Below are 21,108 nucleotides of genomic sequence, written 5' to 3' on the forward strand. Positions count from 1 at the left end.
TCCCCCTTTCACACATACATATCTGTCCTGTCTTAAAATAAAGGGAATAAAACCCCGAAAAAATAACTTAAAAAAACAAATGTCCAGGTCTCACTCTAGATTACCTGAACCCCCGCAAAACTCATGTGTCCTTAGTTCTGCTTACATAAAGAGAAAGAAACACACACACAAAATAAATGCAGGTTCAAAAGTAACCTTAGTTTTCATCTTGTTTTTTTCAACGCAATGCAGAATATATACACTCCATATGCATCTGCTACTATTCTCTCAAAGGGTAACCCAAAACAACACACACACACAAACACGCTCTCCCACAAGCTGCCTGGGCATATATCCACCTGACAAATCTCATACACAAATACAACCCTTTATCCCACACACTTGGCATGGATGCCAACTAAGCCCCAGCTCTCCAGAAGTAATAAACTGTCTTTTCACTGTGTCTCTCCAAACCCCGAAAGAAGACTGCTTAAAGCCCCAGTGCTTCTATTTTAAACCCCTCAACTCATTTACGGGGACACTGATTGTGACTTCTGTGACCATGTGTGTATTGGTTGTACATAATGTCCCACATGCCACTGGGATTATTTGTTTTACATGCTAATACACACACACACACACAAAAATGGGACAGCATGAGAATTGTGACTACAAGGTGCTTTTAACAGAGATCTTCAACAGGGGGTCCTTAGAGATACTTCAGGGGGGCCACCAAATTGTTAATTTTTTTAAAGTTTATTCAGTAAAGAAAAATACTTTGAACATCTAAAACGTGAGACAGGTGCGTGGGAGGGTGATAAGTAGGTCAAAAGTTGCAAAGAAACTGCTGCACACTGTCTAACTTGCGAAAAAATTAATGTAATAGGCAACGTATTCGGTACAAGACCCTCATCTGAATTATCAAATGAATCATATCATATCATAAATACAGTTCATTTTAAGGATTCACTGTCACATGCACAGTATGTTCAACATTCAAACGATTTCTAAAATCATACAAACAATTGTTTTTATAGCTTAGTTTTCTATGCACTAAACATTTCTGTATAAAGTAGTGCTGTCAAATGATTAAAATGTTTAATCACAATTAATCGCATTAATGTCATAGTTAATTCGCAATTAATCGCACATTTGTATCTATTCTAAATGTCCCTTGATTTCTTTTTGTCCCATTATTTGTTCTCATTTTAATGCTCTTATCAACGTGGAAAAGTGGATCGGCTCGCTTTGTGCAACTGTTTTTTTTTTTTACTGAAAACAACATTGACATATAGGCTACTGTAGAGTTCAATTTCACACGTAACATTCTCACTTGGAGCAAATAATCTCTCACACAATGTAACACTGTCCATCAATAAAAGGGTAAAAAAAAAAATACTAATAGACGGGGGGGTAGGGGAATTCGCATCAGCTGTGTGCTTGGCCATCGAGTGGTATTACAAACTGGACGTGCTGCAATAATAGCTCAGTTCACGACAAAACACACAGATCACTTTGGTCTTGTCAATGGAACCATTTGGCAACTTTTAAAAAGTATACTTTCCATTATTCACATCTATTTCAGCGTCTCACGTTCGCCATCCACTCAAAACGTAACGTTCCTACTCTTTGGCCGGCTCGTAAGCCCAAACAAGTGTGTGCGGCGGGCCTGTTGTTTTGTTTCCGGTCTAGCTAGATCCGGTGTGGTGTTGTAGTTTTTCTAACGTTACTAGTTGTTGCAACAGTGTGTGTGAAAAAAGTTTGCTAGGCCAAAAAGAAAATGTAATCTTGCGATAAAAAATTGACGCCGTTAAAATGGGTTTGCGTTAACGCCGTTAATAACGGGTTAACTGACAGCACTAGTATAAAGGCTTTTATTGTGGGCCCAGTTAAATATGCAGCTTAAATTTGACAAAAAATGTAGCAGGGGGTCCCTGGTCCGTCCCTCTCTCAGATAAGGGGTCCTTGGCTTATACAACGTTGAAGACTCCAGATCTAAAAGTGTTGTGTAATTAATGTAACTTTGAACAGACCAGACCTAGGTTTCTCCACATAACAATTATGAACCACAGCCTCAAATGTTGGTCTTGATGAGCTGCAACATTTATTTAGAGACAAACCAAAACCTACACTGTACATTTACTACCACCTTTCTCTCTGCTCTGCTGCCCCAATGTGAAAGCTTTAGTGTGTAAGGTTTTTTATAATAATGAGCGTTGGTTACATTCAAGCCATTGCCAAATGAGTTCATCCAAAGCTAATTAAGACTTTCATCTGCCATTGCATGTCAACTTGTTCGTTAATCTGCTGCTGGTAAATATTAACTTTTACCCTACTCAAACTAACGGCCTAAGAGTTATCTATAGTTACGATTTAGATTTAAGATTTAAAAAAAAACATTGATTTAAAAAAGAAATACTTAACAAATTGAAAGACATTTAAGGAACACTAGACATGAGGCCCCAGCCTGTGCAAATGGGTGTGTTAATTTAAGTGTTTGTGGTACCAGGAGGTGCAGGCCTAACGGCCAGCGTGTGACTGGGTGCGAGGCAGCCCGTGTGCCAGCCTCCTTCTCTCATTCTATTCTGTCTGTCGATCATATGAAGTGAGCCAAAGAAAAATAGGGGGAATTAAAAAAACTGAAGTGGGCATTTGGATTCGCTTTGATCCTGCACCCCCCTCATTTTGTGTTACCATCACGCATGCAGCAAGTGATGAAAAGAAGAAAAAAAAACGTTCTCACATTCCTCTTCCTCGTGTGTGTGTGTGTGTGTGTGTGTGTGTGTGTGTGTGTGTGTGGGTGTGTGGTGTGTGTGTGTGTGGTGTGTGTGTGGTGTGTGTGTGTGTGTGTGTGTGTGTGTGTCCCTTCCAATGAATAGAGCATAATTGCATTGCATTACAGCTGGGTGATTTCCAGTCAAAGAAAAACTGGCATCAACACAGAAGACATTTTTAAAGTCCTGAAGTGTGTTATTATTTTGTGAATTTCAATTGAAAAAATTCTTTGCATAAAAATTGGCATGACAAAAAGAGTCAAAGAAAAAGCAAGCATAAAGAGAGGGCTTTAGTAGAAAGGACAGGAAGATTGCATTGATGAAGTTGGCAAAGTGAAATAATTCACCCTTGAAACTGTTATATTTTGATACAAGTTCAAATTCAATTTCTCTAAAAAGAACCAACCAACTACAAATTTTGTAGTTCATTGTTCATTCAAACATGTCAGACAACAGTGCTGGAGGGTTTTAAAGGTGTTTAAATGTACACACTACTCTTAAGAGCTCTGACCATGGAACTTAATGTTTCCTTTGTTTTGAGGTTTTAACAGCCCAAACAATATCTAGTCCGTCTCACTCACTGCGGTTAAATAGTGCAGAGCTGTAATGGTTATTTCTATTACCGATTAATTTTCATATCATTTTCTCAATCGACTTATCTTGGCGTCTATGAAATATTTTTTAAAAGATAATTTTTGGGCATTTAGGCCTTTATTTTTACAGGACAGCTGAAGACATGAAAGAGGAGCTGGGGAATGATATGCAGCAAATGGCTGCAGGTCGGAGTCAAACCTGCGGTCACTGCATCGAGGAATGAACCTCTATATATGGGCGCGTGCTCTACCAGGTGAGCTACCCAGGCTTCCACAGGGTAATATTGAAATTTGCCCAATAATCCCTACCAACTATATCACTATATGAGCCAAATAAGCTGGAACCAGTTATTGTTTGGCCTATTTTTTGCTTTAAGTGACTTAAACAATTATCAAAATATCTGTTGATTAATTTTCGGTCAATCAGTTGATCAGCTAACCAATCAGAGAAAGTTTCAGCTCTAAATTAGTGAACTGAAAAACGAATCGAGGACCACATATGGTTAAAGTGCTCATATGATGCTTTTTGGCTTTTTCCCTTTCCTTTATTTTGTTATATATCTTTTTGTGCACCTTATAGGTTTACAAAGTGAAAAAGCCCAAAGTCCACCCAAAGGGACTTACCATCTATACAGAAAACACTGTTCACAAACTACTCTGCAGCCTTTACTTCTGTGACAAACGTGAGTCACTTTGTAAGACACGTTATACTGTTCGCCTAGCTGCTAGCGTGGCACGCCCCCATGCTCTCCTTCAACTGGCTAGTAGTCCTTACCTAGGTACTGCGCGTGTGCAACTCCCAACAAATATTGAACAGAAGGGAGATGTCTCACTCTGTAGCCAAAACAGAGCTCAACACACATGGTGAATAGAGGAGCTGCAGCAATGGGCAGTACAACACAAATAGTGTTTTTTTTTAATTAAACCACAATCAAACCTACACTGGTACAACCTCTAAATACAATTATGAACTTTAAAAAGAGCATAAGATGGGCACTTTAAAGAATTTGTGAAACATAGCGTCATTTGTGATGTAATTTATAACCCAATGCTTTAAAAATTGCTAGCAGATTTTTAGAGAAGAAAATTCAAAGCCTACCAAAATGATTCATTCACTCATAATTTAAGTTGCTTTTGAAATCTTTACTTATTAATATACTGTGTAGATACATATATTCCTATATTAAATAAACAGGTTTTGAGTCACTATTTTCACTTAAAAATATTACTCTTACTTGATGGCATCTGATTTCTGCCATTATTATCCAAAATTCGGAGCTGAAATCAACCTTAACATTTTTTTCAATAGCAAAATACTGATTGTTACATCCGGTCGTCTCTCACAACCACACAAGCACATACCCGCCAGTGGTGTGTGCCCCTGATGAATGGAAGTTAATCAAAATGCAAAACAGTTTCTAGCATAATTTCTCTTTTAGGTATGCAAATATCTGTATTTATGCAAATATCTCTATTTTTTTCTTACTCCCTGTGTGTGTGTGTTTCAATAGTGCAGGGAGAGACCAGTTGAACAGTGAATAGGTAGAAACTGACATGGGACAACAAGTTGAAAACATGACACACGGACACACAACATATTCCAGGACCTAAAATACTTTTCATTCTATTTGTCTCATATTCGTTACATCTTGATGGGTATGAAAGATGATTTTTTTCCTTTTGTGTTTTTCTCTGATACAGTGGTGAGAACAAGTATTTGGTACACTGCTGATTTTGCACATTTTCCTACTTACAAAGCACGTAGGTCTAATTTTTTTATCATAAGTACACACACTTCAATTGTGAGAGATGTAATCTAAAAGAAAATACAGAAAATCACATTGTATGATTTTTGAATAATTAACAATAATAATAATTTTATTGCATGACAAGTATTTTGATACATCAGAAAAGCTGAACTTAATATTTGGTAAAGGAACCTTTGTTTGCAATTACAGAGATCAAACATTTCCTATAGATTTGCACACACTGCAGCAGGGATTTTGGCCCACGCCTCCATAGACCATCTCCAGATGCTTCTGGGCAATACGGACTTTCAGCTCCCTCCAAAGATTTTCTATTGGGTTCAAGTCTGTAGACTGGCTAGGCCACTCCAGGACCTTGAGATGCTTCTCACGGAGCCACTCCTTAGTTGCCCTGGCTGTGTGTTTCGGGTCGCTGTCATGCTGGAAGACCCAGCCACGACCCATCTTCAATGTTCTTACTGAGGGAAGGAGGTTGTTGGCCAAGATCTCGCGATACATGGTCCTATCCATCGTCCCCTCAAGATGGTGCAGTCGTTCTGTCCCCTTTGCAGAAAAGCATCCCCATAGAATGATGTTTCCACCTCCATGCTTCATGGTTGGAATTGTGTTCTTGGGGTTGTACTCACCCTTCTTCTTCCAAACACAGTGAGTGGTGTTTAGACCAAAAAGCTCTGTTTTTGTCTCATCAGACCACATGACCTTCTACCATTCCTCCTCTGGATCATCCAGATGGTTTTTGGCAAACTTCAGACAGCCTGGACATGCGCTGGCTTGAGCAGGGGGACCTTGCGTGCGCTGCAGGATTTTAATCCATGACGACATAGTGTGTTACTAATGGTTTTCTTTGAGACTGTGGTCCCAGCTCTCTGCAGGTCATTGACCAGGTCGTGCCGTATAGTTCTGGGCTGATCCCTCACCTTCCTTATGATCAGTGATGCCCCACGAGGTGAGATCTTGCATGGAGCTGCAGACCGAGGGAGGTTGACCGCCATCTTGAACTTCTTCCATTTTCTAATAATTGCGCCAACACTTTTTGCCTTCTCACCAAGCTGCTTGCCTGTTGTCCTGTAGCCCATCCCAGCCTTGCGTAGGTCTACAATTTTATCCCTGATGTCCTTACACAGCTCTCTGGTCTTGGCCAGTGTGGAGAGGTTGGAGTCTGTTTGAGTGTGTGGACAGGTGTCTTTTATACAGGTAACGAGTTCTAACAGGTGCAGTTAACACAGGTAATGAGTGGAGAACAGGAGGGCTTCTTAAAGAAAAACTAACAGGTCTGTTACCTTTTGTCACTAAGTGTAACTATGATAAAAAATTGCAGACCTCTACATGCTTTGTAAGTAGGAAAACCTGAAAAATCAGCAGTGTATCAAATACTTGTTTTCACCACTGTACATACAATCAAATTAGTCCTGACGGATTTTTTCCACAACATTATATGCGGGAAATGTTTTAATCTCTTTTCTACTGGCATCATAAACAAAAACAGAAGACAAAGTGTTTGTGTGGACATTTTGTGTTTGTCAGTACTTGATTGAGTTTCTGAAGTGGTCCTCTGCAGGGTTTTTCACAGTGCAGCTGTTCAGCACCCACAGGTCTGCGTCTGTTGGGTCATCTACACAAAGAAAATATTTGTAAAGAACATAATTACAAACATGCCTTTACAGAGAAAAAAACAACACATAATCATAATTTTTTACAAATACCACATTAAGATGCAAAAATAAAAAATAAGAAATGCATCTGCACTTTCACTCCATAGTAACCCTATTCATTTTGCTGTCAGCATCACTGTCGTGGTCAAACTGAGTTATAATAATGATCAAGGAAGTTAATTTTTTACCTTATAGGGATTTAAATCTTTAACTGAAAATGTCAGGGAGAATAAAATCAAAAGTGTTGATGCACTTTGAAATAGGAAAAGATTCGAAATCCCCAAAACGTAACAAGCAAGTTGCGTTGTCCACATGAGTATCCTCACTTTTTACTGCGTACCGCCACCTCCTGCGTAGTTCGCACCCCTAAAAAAGAAACCCGCGTAAAAAAGTCTCCCACATAACAGCTCAACGCTGAGAAAACAAAGCTGAAAATGTGCTTGTTAACATTGATAATTGTACTGGATAAACATATTATTGTAACCAAAATGGATGGAATGGCCGCTGTGCCATCGCCCGATCCAGTGCGCAGCACACTGCATCCGCCCCAATGATAACCAAATCACGAACACCAGAACAACAGTTATATGCCGGGTGAAGCAGAGACAACATTTGCGTTAGTGGCAGAAAAACATTATGACAAGAGGACTGTAAATGAAGTAGAGAGCGCACACAGCAGGACAGCAGAGTTTTGCTTTCCGCTTCTTGTCTCCTAGGCAAGCTGCTGACTACTTGACACGTGAGAGCGTGCGCTTCTAACCATTTTCAATTAATCTTCTATACCCTTGCACCACTTATGTCAAAAAAGACAAAAAGTCCTTTCACAACTAATTCACGATGTTATAAGGCATTGTGTTTTTATTGCATGTACAGTATATAAAACCACTTGTATAGGAACCACTTATTCTTTTAAAATGTGACTACACAGTAGTGCCTTCAGGTGTGTTTCCTGATTGTATCACATAGTAAGCAAAACTTAATAAAGTCTCATAAAATCAGTAGTACAGCTGTTGGTAGTACAGTACGTCTTGTTAAAGCACTAAAATGTAAGTCACATGTGTTAACTTTGGGTTTTGGCCTTTGTGTGTTGCGGGAATCCCTTTTTTTCCAGGACAAAAAGCAAAAAGGCCATTAAAAAAACAGAGTAATCCTATAGCTACAAATGAAAAACTATGAAATGTACAGTTTTGGTTAGAGAGAGAGAGAGAGAGAAAGAGAGAGAGTTTCAGGTTCAGATGTTTGGGACACGTACGCACGCACGCAGAATTAGTGGGAGTGGTCTCAGCTGTGTGGTTGCTGTCTCCTCTCTGTCCCGTGGGAAGCTATCCAGACCAACAATAACAAGCTCTACAGCAATTTAACACACAAGACAGATACAAACATCTGCAAAACAATCCTATCTACAGAATCAGCACAACTTACCAGTACAGCTACAAACTATAAAAGAACTACAGGAAACAGTTAAACCAAAATATGCTGGTAACATGACTTAGTGTCACAGCTTCTTTTTGCCAAGAGTTTTCTGAATACAATCACATACAATTTAAAATGAACATGTTCATATAAGTCTAATAAATTATATTAGCAGTGGACTATTATGGATATATGAATCCAGTGATTCATTTTTCATTAGCTGATACACACAAGTACAAAAAGGAAAGTGTGTGTTGGTGGCTACCACATGCACCGCCACCATTGCCAATACTACTGCTGGGGATCAAAGCCACCAACAGGCATTGGAATTAACCAAGGCAACCAGGCATCAGTCAAAAAGGGCTTTTAGAGGTGTAATCTCAAGGCAAAGCCAGAACAATGTACAATGTACAGATGCCACTGTCAGTAACTCAAAATGTTCACCTTGTTTTTGGTATGGGGATTACAACTTTAATCATTTTTTATACAAGTGAGGAATATTACAGAAAGCCCCGACTAAGTAGTGCTGTTTTCAACGTAGTCAGGACCTCGGGACTACAGCTGTGGCATAGGGCCTTCTGTGGACGATGTGTTTGTTTAAAATTGCTACAATTGTTGAGGCACATGCAAGGAGAGAAATCCGATACCACAAGGGAGCTGAGCGCGTTGGTTTTAGCAACAAACAATTCTGACAAAAATGTTCTAGAAATAGTGACAGAGTAAAAAAAATATTAAAAGTGTCACTGTTACTGTTGCAGGGACGCCAAGTGGCTTAACAGAACATTTAAATAACCCTTAAATACTAATTATTGTTACAGGGACTATTGAGCTTTATTTCCAGTCTATTGCTTTCCCTTTTCTTAATCCCGGATATAAATGCTATTATCAGAGACAGTTAAGACTTATTTCCGAATGTCTAGCCTATTTAAACACAATAGTACCAAAATCAACCTTAATCTAATGGCAAATTAGTGCGGTTTCTGGCTCACCCTAATGTTTCATTTAAGATAAAGAGCAAAAAAAAAAAAAGCACTCTTCCTTTGAGTACTATGATCACTTGTCTGGTGTAAAATATTATCAAGTTGCATCAATTTGCCTCAATGAATGCAGGCACTGCAGTAAATACCTTTCAAAAAGCAAATAAAAATTAAATTGTGAGGATTGCACGTCTTTAGGATCTTAGAACCAGGACCTTATAACTCAAAGTAAAACCTTTTTTAATGAGTGGCAGACTCTGCACTGCCATCACTGGATATTTTAGATATATTCAGGTCAAATATATTTAGCTCTGCTGCCTAATTATTAGAGAGTGAAAGCAATGTCTAATGATGCATTACAGGAACGTCATGAAAAAGGAAATCATACATCTCCACAGTTGCCACCAAAGAATTACTGCCTGGAAACATTCTTATTCTTCCATAAAAATCAGTTAGAGGACTATAACACCACAGTGTATGAACTGCACTGACAATGGCACACCCCTCAGGGACAGCTGCTTCTGCTAGTCAAACTTTATCTCATTTGAAACTTATCAAGCCATAACAGCTATCATGCATATCACAAAAATGTATTATCCTGGCTGTCAATAGCAGCAACTTAGACTTGGCCAAGCAGTGGTAACAATAATCTTAATTATGACTCAGAATCTAAAAGATGCAGAATTTTCCATTATTAAAAGCCAGTTATAATGTTGAAAAAATGATGTGCAATTTGAACAATCTGTTGCATAAGACAGCTGGAAATGGAACTCTTAAAAGGGAGGCATTAAACCACACAGACTATATGTAGTACAGTAGATTTAATTTTAATTTTAATTTAATGTTAAGTTATTATCAAATGATGGGCCCCAACATGTTTTTCCTGTCCTTCTCTCCATCAGTGTGGTAAAGTAGCCTGGGATAATGTTCAATGACTCAGCCTTAAGTGCACATGTATTCTACCAATGGGGGAAATTTTTTATTTTTAAATTTGCATAAGATTTGCATAGGTATGGGGATGCAGCCAATGACAGGGTAGGGATTTGGCTATTCTTGCAAATCATGGCTACCAGGCAAGACGTTGTTGGTACAGAATGTGCACCAACACTGTTGACTAATCTTTTATCTGATGAAGAAAGGGGCCATAGGTGAGACAAGCTTCCTGAGGTGCGTGCGCACATTTATGGCTGTGAAGGGAGTGACAAGAGGAAGTTGCAGTTTTAAAGAAACAGAATATGTAACATGAAGACCACAACAGCTGACCCCTAAATGTGTGTGTGTGTGTGTGTGTGTGTGTGTGTGTGTGTGTGTGTGTGTGTGTGTGTGTGTGTGTGTGTGTGTGTGTGTGTGTGTTTCTCCAATATAAATATAAGGAATTCCAGTACACTCAAACAGTTCACCCCACAATACGCAGAAGAAAAATTACTACTGACACAAATGAATAAATCGAATCCATGAGGTTTACTCCTGTGATAAAAAGGATTAAAAGGAATGGAGAGCCATTGAAGAGGGTCATCCTAAAACAGAGGAATAAAAGGAGAAAAGTGAGTGTGAAGTGGAGGCAGGTGATAGTCAATAGGATGACCAAGAATGTGAGCTAAAATGAGTATAAGGAGAAACAGAGGCAGATATACAAAACTAAGTGTGAAATGAGGAAGAAGAACAGGGGTACAGGGGGTGGAAGATAGAGGACACGGTGGGGGAAAGGAACTACGAAGAAAGTAATAACACATTTTACTTGTATAGCACTTTAAAAAAAAAAAAAAAAAAAAAAAAAGGTACTTAAAGGCACTTTACATGGTAATAAAATAATAACAGAAACAGTAAGTGGGTGAGTCTCATTACTGAGTACCCTGCTATGATCCAAAACTAAATTAACATACAAAACATGCAATTTATGGACAACACGTTTTAGTACGCTTGCCAGGTTTGTGTGTGTTCACCTTTGAAATTCTATAAATATTTTCTGTCAGAAACAAAGATGTATTCTGCTGTATTTGCACATTATGTCAGTTTGGTGATCGACCCACAGGTGTAGCACTCCGCAGAGAAACAGAGAGGAGGCTCAGCTGCCAGGTCAGAAAGCAGGCAAACACACAAACAATAACAGACCGAATGGGAATAAAGTAATTTCCCTGAACTCCCATGCATCCACTGTATGCAGATGTGCAAATTAACAAATGTCAACTGTAAATTACTGTAAATAGACAAACAACTTTTCACATATATAAGGTTTGCTACTTTTCTAAAAGTAGCTGAATAAAACTAGATTTACTTACTAGCTGCATTTTACCTTTGCACAACAGAGATATAGCACAGTGAACATAAACGTGCAGGTTTGCATAATGTTGCAGCACAACAGCACGTCGCATGATGTATATCCATAGCACACATGGAACATAGTGCAACATGTCAACAGAATAGCATAGTGTAATTTTTATACACTTAAAAGGGTTCTTGTGTGCTGGATACAATTTAAGGTGAAATTGTTAAAGTCTTTCCAAAAACAATCAACTCCTCCCATAATGCATCCCTTTGATTTGCAGAAAATGACAGACAACAATTTCCTTGACTGAATTTACAAGTACAATAAAAATGTGTCTACTTGTAATGCAATAGGTATTAGGTGCCTAAATGAAAGCATTGATAATTGATTGTTTTACTGTCAAACCTATTCTCATTAATTACTCGCAATGAAATAAAAAATGTGTTAAATCAACAATTACAGTGTCATACGTCTGTAATGCAACAAGGTTATATGTGCAAAAACTGTTCTATAAATAGCAGATTGGTTTAAGTCTTACAGTAACACATTACACTCATTAAATTGCACTATGATCTAAATAATTAAAGACTTGTTTTGATGTGATTGCAATCTAAAATTTAACAGCAATCTTGCTTTCTAGTAGTATGACGCTCCCATTGTGATTACTCTGTAGACAGATTTGTTTGCTCCCTGCCAAGAGAGTACTTAGCATTTCTAGGTTTCACTGATCCAGCATCCTGCTTGGGTTTTTCAGGCAGTTCAAGGAAGTTTACTGCAGTCAGATCTTCATGCAGGCTCCTTTAATTCTCTCTCATTGATAGATATATCATATATAACCCCACTTTCACTGCAATCACTGAGGCTACAGTAGACTATCATTTTCCATTTCAGACAGACGTACCTTAACAAGTTGCCTAACTTCCTCTGACATTCCTTCGACCGCTATGCATACACTGTGTATATCTGTCCCTAGTGGAGACGAGCAAGAAGAGTGAAGCTATACAAGCATAGTTAACTGTACAGAAAAGCAACAAGACTGAATGGAAATGGTTGTTGTACTTGCTGCAGTACAGTAATTCTCAATCAAATTTGGATTACATTTCTCATACTGTTGGGCTCTACTCCATTCTGTCATTTCCCAGACTACTTTAACTAAAAAAGTATCTGAGCAATTGAGATGTGCAGATTTTCTAGACCAAAGACACAGACCTATGCAGTCTCTGATTTCCCTCTGGTCTTCAGCCCTGGTAGATGACATATGAGGGCAAAGACAGAGAAATTTGGATATGCGCACATGTGCGTGTGTGTGCGTGTGTGCGTGTGTGTGTGTGTCTGTGTGTGTGTGTCGAGGAAGACAGCAAGCCCTTGGGGTCAATATGATGCTCCTGGTGCTTCACACAGACCACACCATGACCCACTTTCCACCCTATTCCACACACCCCACGCACACAACCCCAGACACCCCACCCCCCACCCCCTCACACACACACACACCTCGTTATTTCTGTCTACTTGCCTCCATCCATTCCACCCTCCATCTCAAACACATTATCTTTACTTCTCTACTGCCCCCCCATTCCCCATCCTATTCACACACACAAAAAAACAGGACATGCTGACCTTGGGATGCAGTGCAGTTGTGGTTTGTAGGGGCAAGCACGCTGGGGCAAAGGGGTGGCTTTGGGGTGAATGGATACACTTGACTGAGCTAACGAGGCTTGTCTGGCCTTATTGGCTGATTGGCTGACTGAACAGCTGTATGCCAGGCTGACTGGCTTGGACAGGTGGACTGCAAGGCAGGGTGGGGCAGTAATCCACTCACCAGTGTTGTGCATCACAATCAAGTCCTATACTAAGACCTCAAACCTGTCAAGAAAGTGAGATTTTCTAGGACATAACCGACCTAACCAAACTCCTTCCTGCTTTGTCAGACTGACAATGATAAGGATTACTGTCCGTCTTAAACTCAGTGACAAGTTGAAAATAAACAGCAGCAGCTTCACAAGTAATGTTTGTTTAGGGATGGAAATTTTTTGTAATTATAAATTTAACATAAATTATTGGGAATCAAAATAAAATGTTATGGATGTCCATCTTTGCAATAGGCTTCCAATATGTCTAAAATGATTACTGTTAATTATTGTTTTTAAATAAAAAATGACAGGCAATGTTTTCTCGTTTTATTTTTCTTCAAAAGCAATATAAAAGGAACAGGTAAGCTGGAACATAATTCGGAGAATGTGATTAATCATTATCCTCTCAGCTGGTCACTTTACTTGTCGTGTCTTTAAAATCACATTGGTGCATTTGAAAACGGCCACCAAGAAACTCCAAGTAGGTTCATATAATGTCTCTTCCCTGGATTGTGCAAAGTGGTGAATGCAGTTACAGATTTTAGTGCAGTGTGTGCATATATATATATATATATATATATATATATATATATATTATATATATATATATATATATATATATAATAGTTGGATTGCATTTAGTGTGTGTGTGTGCCAGAAAATGTGTGTGTTTGTGTAAAACTGTGTCTCGTGCATGTGTGTGTGTGTGTGTGTGTGTGTGTGTGTGTGTGTGTGCTTCCGTATGTTTGCATCACTGACGTAGCAAATTGTGAATGGGCCTTAGAGGACTTACGAGTTTCCCACTCCAATCCATTTACAAGTGAGCACTCCCACAGAAAACAGTCACATACCAACAAACCTATGACATCATACACTGAGGGCCTTAGGGTTTTGGCGTTGGTCTGTCTGTTCTACAGGGTGAGCAACCACTTAGCCGCGGATAGATACGCAATCAACTGTCATTGAGCGCTGGCCGGCTACACATAGGAACAAGCGCGCGCGCGCGCGACAACACACCACACCCACACACACACACACACACACACCACACACACACACACACACACACACACCACACACACACACACACACACACACACACACACACACCACACACACACACACACACACACCACACACACACACACACACACACACACACACACACACACACAGTAAGTTTTGGCATTAGTACAATTCAACTGGCTACATTACAAACTCATATTGCATAAAGTGAGCACATGAACTAATTAGAGTGACCTGATTAGTTGATTTATCAGGATAGCTTCTCCAATGTGAAAATTTCCTGATTATTGTAAATCAAGTAGTTGAGATGGATAGGTTTTCCCTTTTTCCCCATTTCATAGATTAAACTGTAATTTAAAAAATATTTATTCCCAGATTAATAGATGGAGCAGCCCTAAACCTAATTAATGTGAATATCCAGTTACAAAAAAACCTATAGAAAAAAGCCAAAATACTACACAAACAGAAAAACCCAAGCACAGCCACATCTTCCATCCTCATCTGCAGTTATTCTTCTGATGCAACTACAGAGCAATACCAATACAGAAATGGAACTGGTTGCCTCAGACACTCTACTACAGGATTGGAACAGTTATTGTCCCTATTGATGCTCCTCCTGCGGTTCTTTTTGTATTCTTCCTGGTGACATACAGGTGGGGTTGGGAGAGTCATCAGACCTGATGTTATGCACCTAAGCAGGCATGGCAGAGGATGTTCTTTTTGAAGATTATCCGCTCGTTTTCCCTGTATTACTACAAACTCGTTTACAATGTTTTTGTCGTAGGTCAAAAAAAGCAGGGTTTCAATACAAACTACAACCTACATAATTAGGAAAGAAAGATTGCAGACAGCAGCAACAGAAATAAACCAGACCCCAGGCTATTTAAATCTATCTAGTTCAATGTTTTCTGAGAAAGATTACATTAATGGTTTAAGCAAAGATGCTCAGCTCACAAAAGTTAGGCACAGCAGGGGCCCAACCACAGCACTCACGCCAACAGTTTGACAACATCTTGGAAACATCTATTCACTTGGGATTTTTCTCTGGTCCTTAACAACTATAGAGTCCATTAGTGTTACTGAGCAAGAGTCAGACTGTTGGGTTTTTAAACAACACAGACTAACAGAAAGAGGCAAGGAGAGAGACAAAAAAAGAGATGGATGGAGGGCTGAGAGGGAGGGATGGAATCCAGAGAAAGAAGTTAAGAGAGATGGAGGTGGAGCAGTATTGGAAGTACAAAAAGTTTCAAAAGACAGAAGAGATTAAGAAAAGGAGGTAGGGAGTTGGAGGCAGGGGCTGAGTTTGAGGAAAGAATAGGAAAGGAGGAGCATGGAAGAAAATGATGAAAATGCAGAGAAACAGACAGAAAGAGAACAAAACAACAAGGGTGCGCAAAGAAGAGGCTGAGCATTAGAAGAGTAAGTGGGGGTATCTCAGTGAAAAATAGCAGGCGAGCTCAGCTGAAAGTGGAGCAGGAATGATGAATGCTCTGAGACAAGCCAACCGCTAATTTGGGTGGCAGAGGTTCGCTTCTACAGGGCAAGAGGCTGGAGTCAATCAGTCTCTCTTACATCTGATCACAGAGACACAGTGCACCTGGGTCCAGACAAGGGACCCTCTTTTAGACTAAAAATAGGGGATACACCTACTAAACTGGCAATACTAACAGCCAATTACATATCTGCCTACACTGAGCAACATTAAGACACTTTCTACCACCGGACCAGTGTTTATGATCTTTACTAGAAGTGGTCATCAATATACTGTCAAAACCAGAGAACGGCAGCAGTTCTGAAAGTAAAGGGGGTGGGACACTGGAGAAATAAATATATTTTGAGCTATTAAGCTTCAAAGCAATCACTGCTTAAGAAAAAAAAGTGCTTTGTAGGGCACATATGGCTTGTATATGGAAATAATGTACATCAGAGGAAAGTAATAATAAACATCTGGCAGTGGATTCCGTGTGATTTTAAAAGTGCATTAAGTGTGATTTATTGAGGTGCATACAGGCAGGGGATGGAAACCAGGCCTAAATACATTTTTGCCATTACACGTCTCACCTTGCATAGATAGGATGATTTGAAGCCTTAGGTTCATGCAATAATTGGGGCCAATCACTAGTCTGCAGCTCAGACAGAAAACCATTATGATCATCAGTGCAAGCTTGAAAAGATATTTCACACAGCGAGAGAGGGATTATTAGAGTCAAGGGCACAAAAGTCAGTGTGTCTGGGAGAAAGAAGGGGATAGAAGGTTACTGACTGACAGAGTAATATGCCAATGATTTCACTTTTACCACATACCTCAGAGTGAAACATAGCAGACTCTTTCACCTTGTAGATGGAGGCCAGTGTAATTGCCTTCTCATTATTAGCACGATTTGACTGTCCACATGTGAAGTTAGCATTTAGTCTGGTTAGGGATAGAGGAAGCAGGCCAAACTAAAAGTGTACAGTTACAGTAACAGACCCACTTTAAGTTTATCATTCAGCTCTCTGCTCTAAAAGAAGAATATTTAGTTGAGTTAATGATAAATAGGACTAATGCTGTGACATTAATAAAATAATTTCTTTTTGAAAATGGCATTTTTTTTTCTGCACTTTTACAAACACACTAGTAACTGGTTTGAAACTGGCTTGTTTCCATGTTATATACGAAATTTCTATGGCAAAAACAAACCTTTGTCAAGTTGTTTACCAGCTTCAATCTATTTTTGTTCAAACAAAAATGTGCTGGTAGTGTTGTCGTGGTCATTCATTAATTAGCTGAAGGTAGTATTAAGAAATGTCCTTAAGGATAACAAACCCTTGATTACCGTCCTTCCTCTGAAATTAGAAACTTAATTATGAGAAAACATATGTGTTTTGCCTATATAATAACCCTTTCCTGACCTAACAATCCAGATAAAGTGTTATTTTGCAAACCTAATTCTCTCACTTTAAGTGTGTGTGTGTGCGTGGGTGCGTGTGTGTGCATGTGTGTGTCTTTCAGTGCCTCAACGCCAACTGTTAAAATCATGCGCACCATGGTAACCACAATCAGTTCCCCATTTCACAACAGTAACAGACTAGGCAAATATTGACCCACTATTTCTCTGACATTACAAATGTGATTATATATGCTGTTTGCCTTAGGAGATGGCAGTTTTTTTCAATGAAGTATGCACCCCTCTGTGCGTGAGTGAGTGTGTTTACATGTTACATTTTAAGTTTAAAAATAGGCTATGGGAGAACATGCATCCATTTGCTATGTTCACAAAAGAATGTGTTGGCAGACTGTGGGGCATCCCGAGTGTGTGTGTGTCTGTGTCTGTGTGTCTGTGTGTGTGTGTGTGTGTGTGTTCCATTTCTCCCTCATGCCACCTGAAAGAGAGATAAAGAAAGGTAGGAACCCCCTGTATGTAAAAGCTCACCTGTCCTGGGAACAAATAACACCAATTAAAGTGAACTGATGGCAGATGGAGCTTTACCTTAATAAAAGTGGTGGCGGTAGCTGAGAGGACCTATCGTCTGTGATAATTAAAAAAAAATACGATACCCAAGCAACACTAATGGTCATCCTTTTTTGGCAATGCTACTCACTAAGGTAAACTGTAAAAAGGTTCTCACGCTTAGATATAATAGGATACACACAATAATCTTAAATAATGCTGTTCTGTCTGCTTAATTGTCATGTATACATAGGCCACCAGTTTAGGTCCAAGTTCAGATAGTACATTGTACGCTGATTATACAAGATTATTAACAAGGAGATTTGACCAAGCATTCTTATTGGTCAACTAGACATTTAGAATGTGCTCAAACCAGCATGACAGCACACCCAGAGCCATTTGGGCACACCACGCACATCACTTAAAATATCACTACACCATTTCCATGTCAACTTTACAGAGTTGAATCATTAACTGTTTTTGAAAGATTTGTATTGATAAAAATAAATCACGAACCACAGTGGAACCCACATTAGCTCCCCAACTAATTTAGATGAAGTGATTCAGGCTCTGGAGTTAACGGTTACTAGTAAAGTTCGGATCAGCTGTGCCTTCAACGCTGCGCTGTTAATAGCTGCTACATCGCAGACATACAGGAGCTTATTCTGTCAATGGAAGAAAAAAAAAATGTTATTTTCTTAGTTACAAGACTGAGCTGGCAAAGCAGTTTTTGTAAAAAAAATAAATCACACAATCTCTATAGAGTGAACGTGTGAAATGCCGCACAATATGAATACAGTTTGATAATAACCTTTAATATGTGTTGACTTCAGTGATGCTCATGAAGTTTGGCCAATAAGGACTTATATCAAAACCTCTCACGTAATATTGCTGAAATAAAAGCACTTGGGATGACGAAAAGTCTCATGAGCTGGACGTGTATGAAGGTTTCCGCTTAAACTACAGTGTAGTTAGCTTCACATAGTCACTTAATGACTGGTTATATTTAATGCTTGCCATCTTTATTTTGCCAGGCATAATGTGGGGTTCAGTCCTTGGTCTGCAATTGAAACTGGAGGTCCCTGATAAAACCAATTTTTTTTAAAGTATTTAAAACCTATAGACAATACTTATTACTTATTCTTACCACTATCTCAGTTGCTGTGCAGGACTTTCCTTGGTTTGTCGATGTGAAAAGGCTCCACATAAAGTCCTTTTCAGACATCGAATACACAACATTGCAGGCTTCACCTATCTGGTAAAGTCATGGCATTTTGTCATTCAGACGTAAGTGACTTTTACATCAACATGACTGCAAGTTTACAGAATGAGCTGCATGCTCACATGAGTAGGGTTGCAAAATTCCAGGAATTTTCAAAGTTTGAACTGGATATTTTTAATATTGCGAAATAAATACGAGATAATAAAATGTTCTTAGAAAACGGTAGAAGATGTGATAATCATTATCTGCACACACACATATTAATGTAAAGGGAAGCCTGTCTAAAAGGGGGATTATGCTTATTTTAAAGCCCCTCACTGATGGCACCCTGTTCATTAACAGTTTGAGCAGTTTGTTTAGGGACAGAAAGAAAAAAACAAACAGTTGAGAGCACCAACCTACATGTTTGACAGGATGATAGGTATGGAACTCCCAGATGTACTGCATGTGCTAATGAGATAGTGTTTCCCACAGGTTGACAATTTACTTGCGGTGGTGGTGGGAGGCACAGGATGTTAATGTGCAGTGTGTTATGGCTGGGTTTTGTAATAAACAAGTCTAACTGAAAACATGAATGCAACATTAACATATAATATAGGAAGAAATTACTATTTAAATAAACAAACTAGAATAGAAGATACAGATGAAGTGTAGCTTATGTTTGTCTGGCATCAATTTTATGGTTCAGCAGATAAAATGCCTGATTATCCAGAGCCAAATGTAAGTATTAACAATCTTAAAACCATATTATGATCCATACAGAAAGTTAGCCTAAATGTTATTATAAATGAACTCCTGTTGAATCATATTAATCTTACATTAAGGATACCCAAAGTTAATTATTGTTTATCTGTCATTCAAAAAAACTCTTCTCTGGGCATCCAGATAGAGCAGTGGTCTGTGCGGATGCCCATATACAGAGGCTTGTTCCTCGACGCGGCGGGCCTGGGTTCGAGTCCGGCCTGTGGCCCCTTTGCCGCATGTCGTTCCCCCCTCTCTCTCTCTCCCCCCTTTCACATACTTACATCTTGTCCTGTCTAAATAAGAGAAAACCCCCCCCCCCCCCCCCCCCAAAAAAAAAAAAAAAAAACTCTTCTCTGCATTGTAGTTTACAACTTTTACAGCCAACTTAATGAATGTTTTATTTGGGCGTGAGTCTATAAACACAGTTAATGGGTACGGCACAGAGAACAAGGAAGGAAACAGGCTTGGTTAGCGATTAGCTCCGGTTAGCTCCAGTTAACTTTATTATAAAGTTCAGCTTGGGAGGGTGAACAACCAGACTGATAGATGACGCTTGGGGCTCTTTCACAGAGGTGTGTGTCTGGTGGTTTTATGGTTTAACAATACAGTTAATCCAAATGGAAGTCACAACGCTACAAGCAGCGTGCTACTACCAGCCTGACGTGAATTGTCAGTGTGCACTGTTAAAAAAAAGATTGTTGATTGGATAAACAAAATGTGATGCGGATTATATTTACCTGGGGTCTTATTCTACCTGGGTGGGGTGCCCAAGTAGAACCTATGTATGGGAAACACTCAATTAGATCAGTGTAGTGTGCAATAAGTCTGCATAGCCCTACTTAGTCCATCCAATTCCTTATGAACTGTTAATAGCCAATGCAATGCTAATTAGTTTCTATGATTCATTGGGTCTGTAATGTTCTCAATATAGAAGTTGTTCGCCCTAAAATAGAGAACCTACAAGACAAACAAAGCCGTTTGATGAATACTTCCACAGACACAGACACACACAGATTGTTGTATTGTTTCCAAGCAAAAGCATTTTGCATTAAGAGGAAGTTGCCTCAGCTTGGTTGTGCAGCTAATAACCCTTTCGCATATTTACGCTCCACATGTTAAGCGTCCTAATTTGATTAATAGTAATAATTAGAGCTTCCTCTGCTTTTTTTATTTCTGGGTGGAATTGAAACAATTTAGGTCATCTGGCCCCTTATTCCCAGATCTAAGCCGTGGGACATGCAAATCAGATGCAAATGCAACAGAGAAGTGAAAACTAGTTATGGGCCCGAGTAATAAATACTGAATTTAGCCTCTTGGCATTCCAAAAACAGCCAGTTGGGGTTCATATGCAAATGGTATGCAAATAGCCCGGACGCAGAGAGGTTTTCTGATACTGAGAACATGGGGGGGGG

The 21,108-nt window shown here is 39.2% G+C and overlaps 2 protein-coding genes across 2 annotated transcripts in view; both read right to left on the bottom strand.

Moving 5' to 3' along the window:
* mal2 (mal, T cell differentiation protein 2) overlaps nucleotides 1–21,108 on the bottom strand; it is an 871,414-nt gene that overhangs the window by 670,522 nt on the left and 179,784 nt on the right. The window lies entirely within an intron of this gene.
* Nucleotides 1–21,108, bottom strand: part of cdkal1 (CDK5 regulatory subunit associated protein 1-like 1) — a 274,625-nt gene that overhangs the window by 210,871 nt on the left and 42,646 nt on the right. The window contains exon 4 of the mRNA XM_032518043.1: nucleotides 6,640–6,724. Coding sequence (XP_032373934.1) covers nucleotides 6,640–6,724 — 85 coding nt within the window. The remainder of the gene's footprint in view (nucleotides 1–6,639; nucleotides 6,725–21,108) is intronic.

This window comes from Etheostoma spectabile, chromosome 6 (genome assembly GCF_008692095.1).
Source record: "Etheostoma spectabile isolate EspeVRDwgs_2016 chromosome 6, UIUC_Espe_1.0, whole genome shotgun sequence".
In the NCBI taxonomy this organism is placed as follows: domain Eukaryota; kingdom Metazoa; phylum Chordata; class Actinopteri; order Perciformes; family Percidae; genus Etheostoma; species Etheostoma spectabile.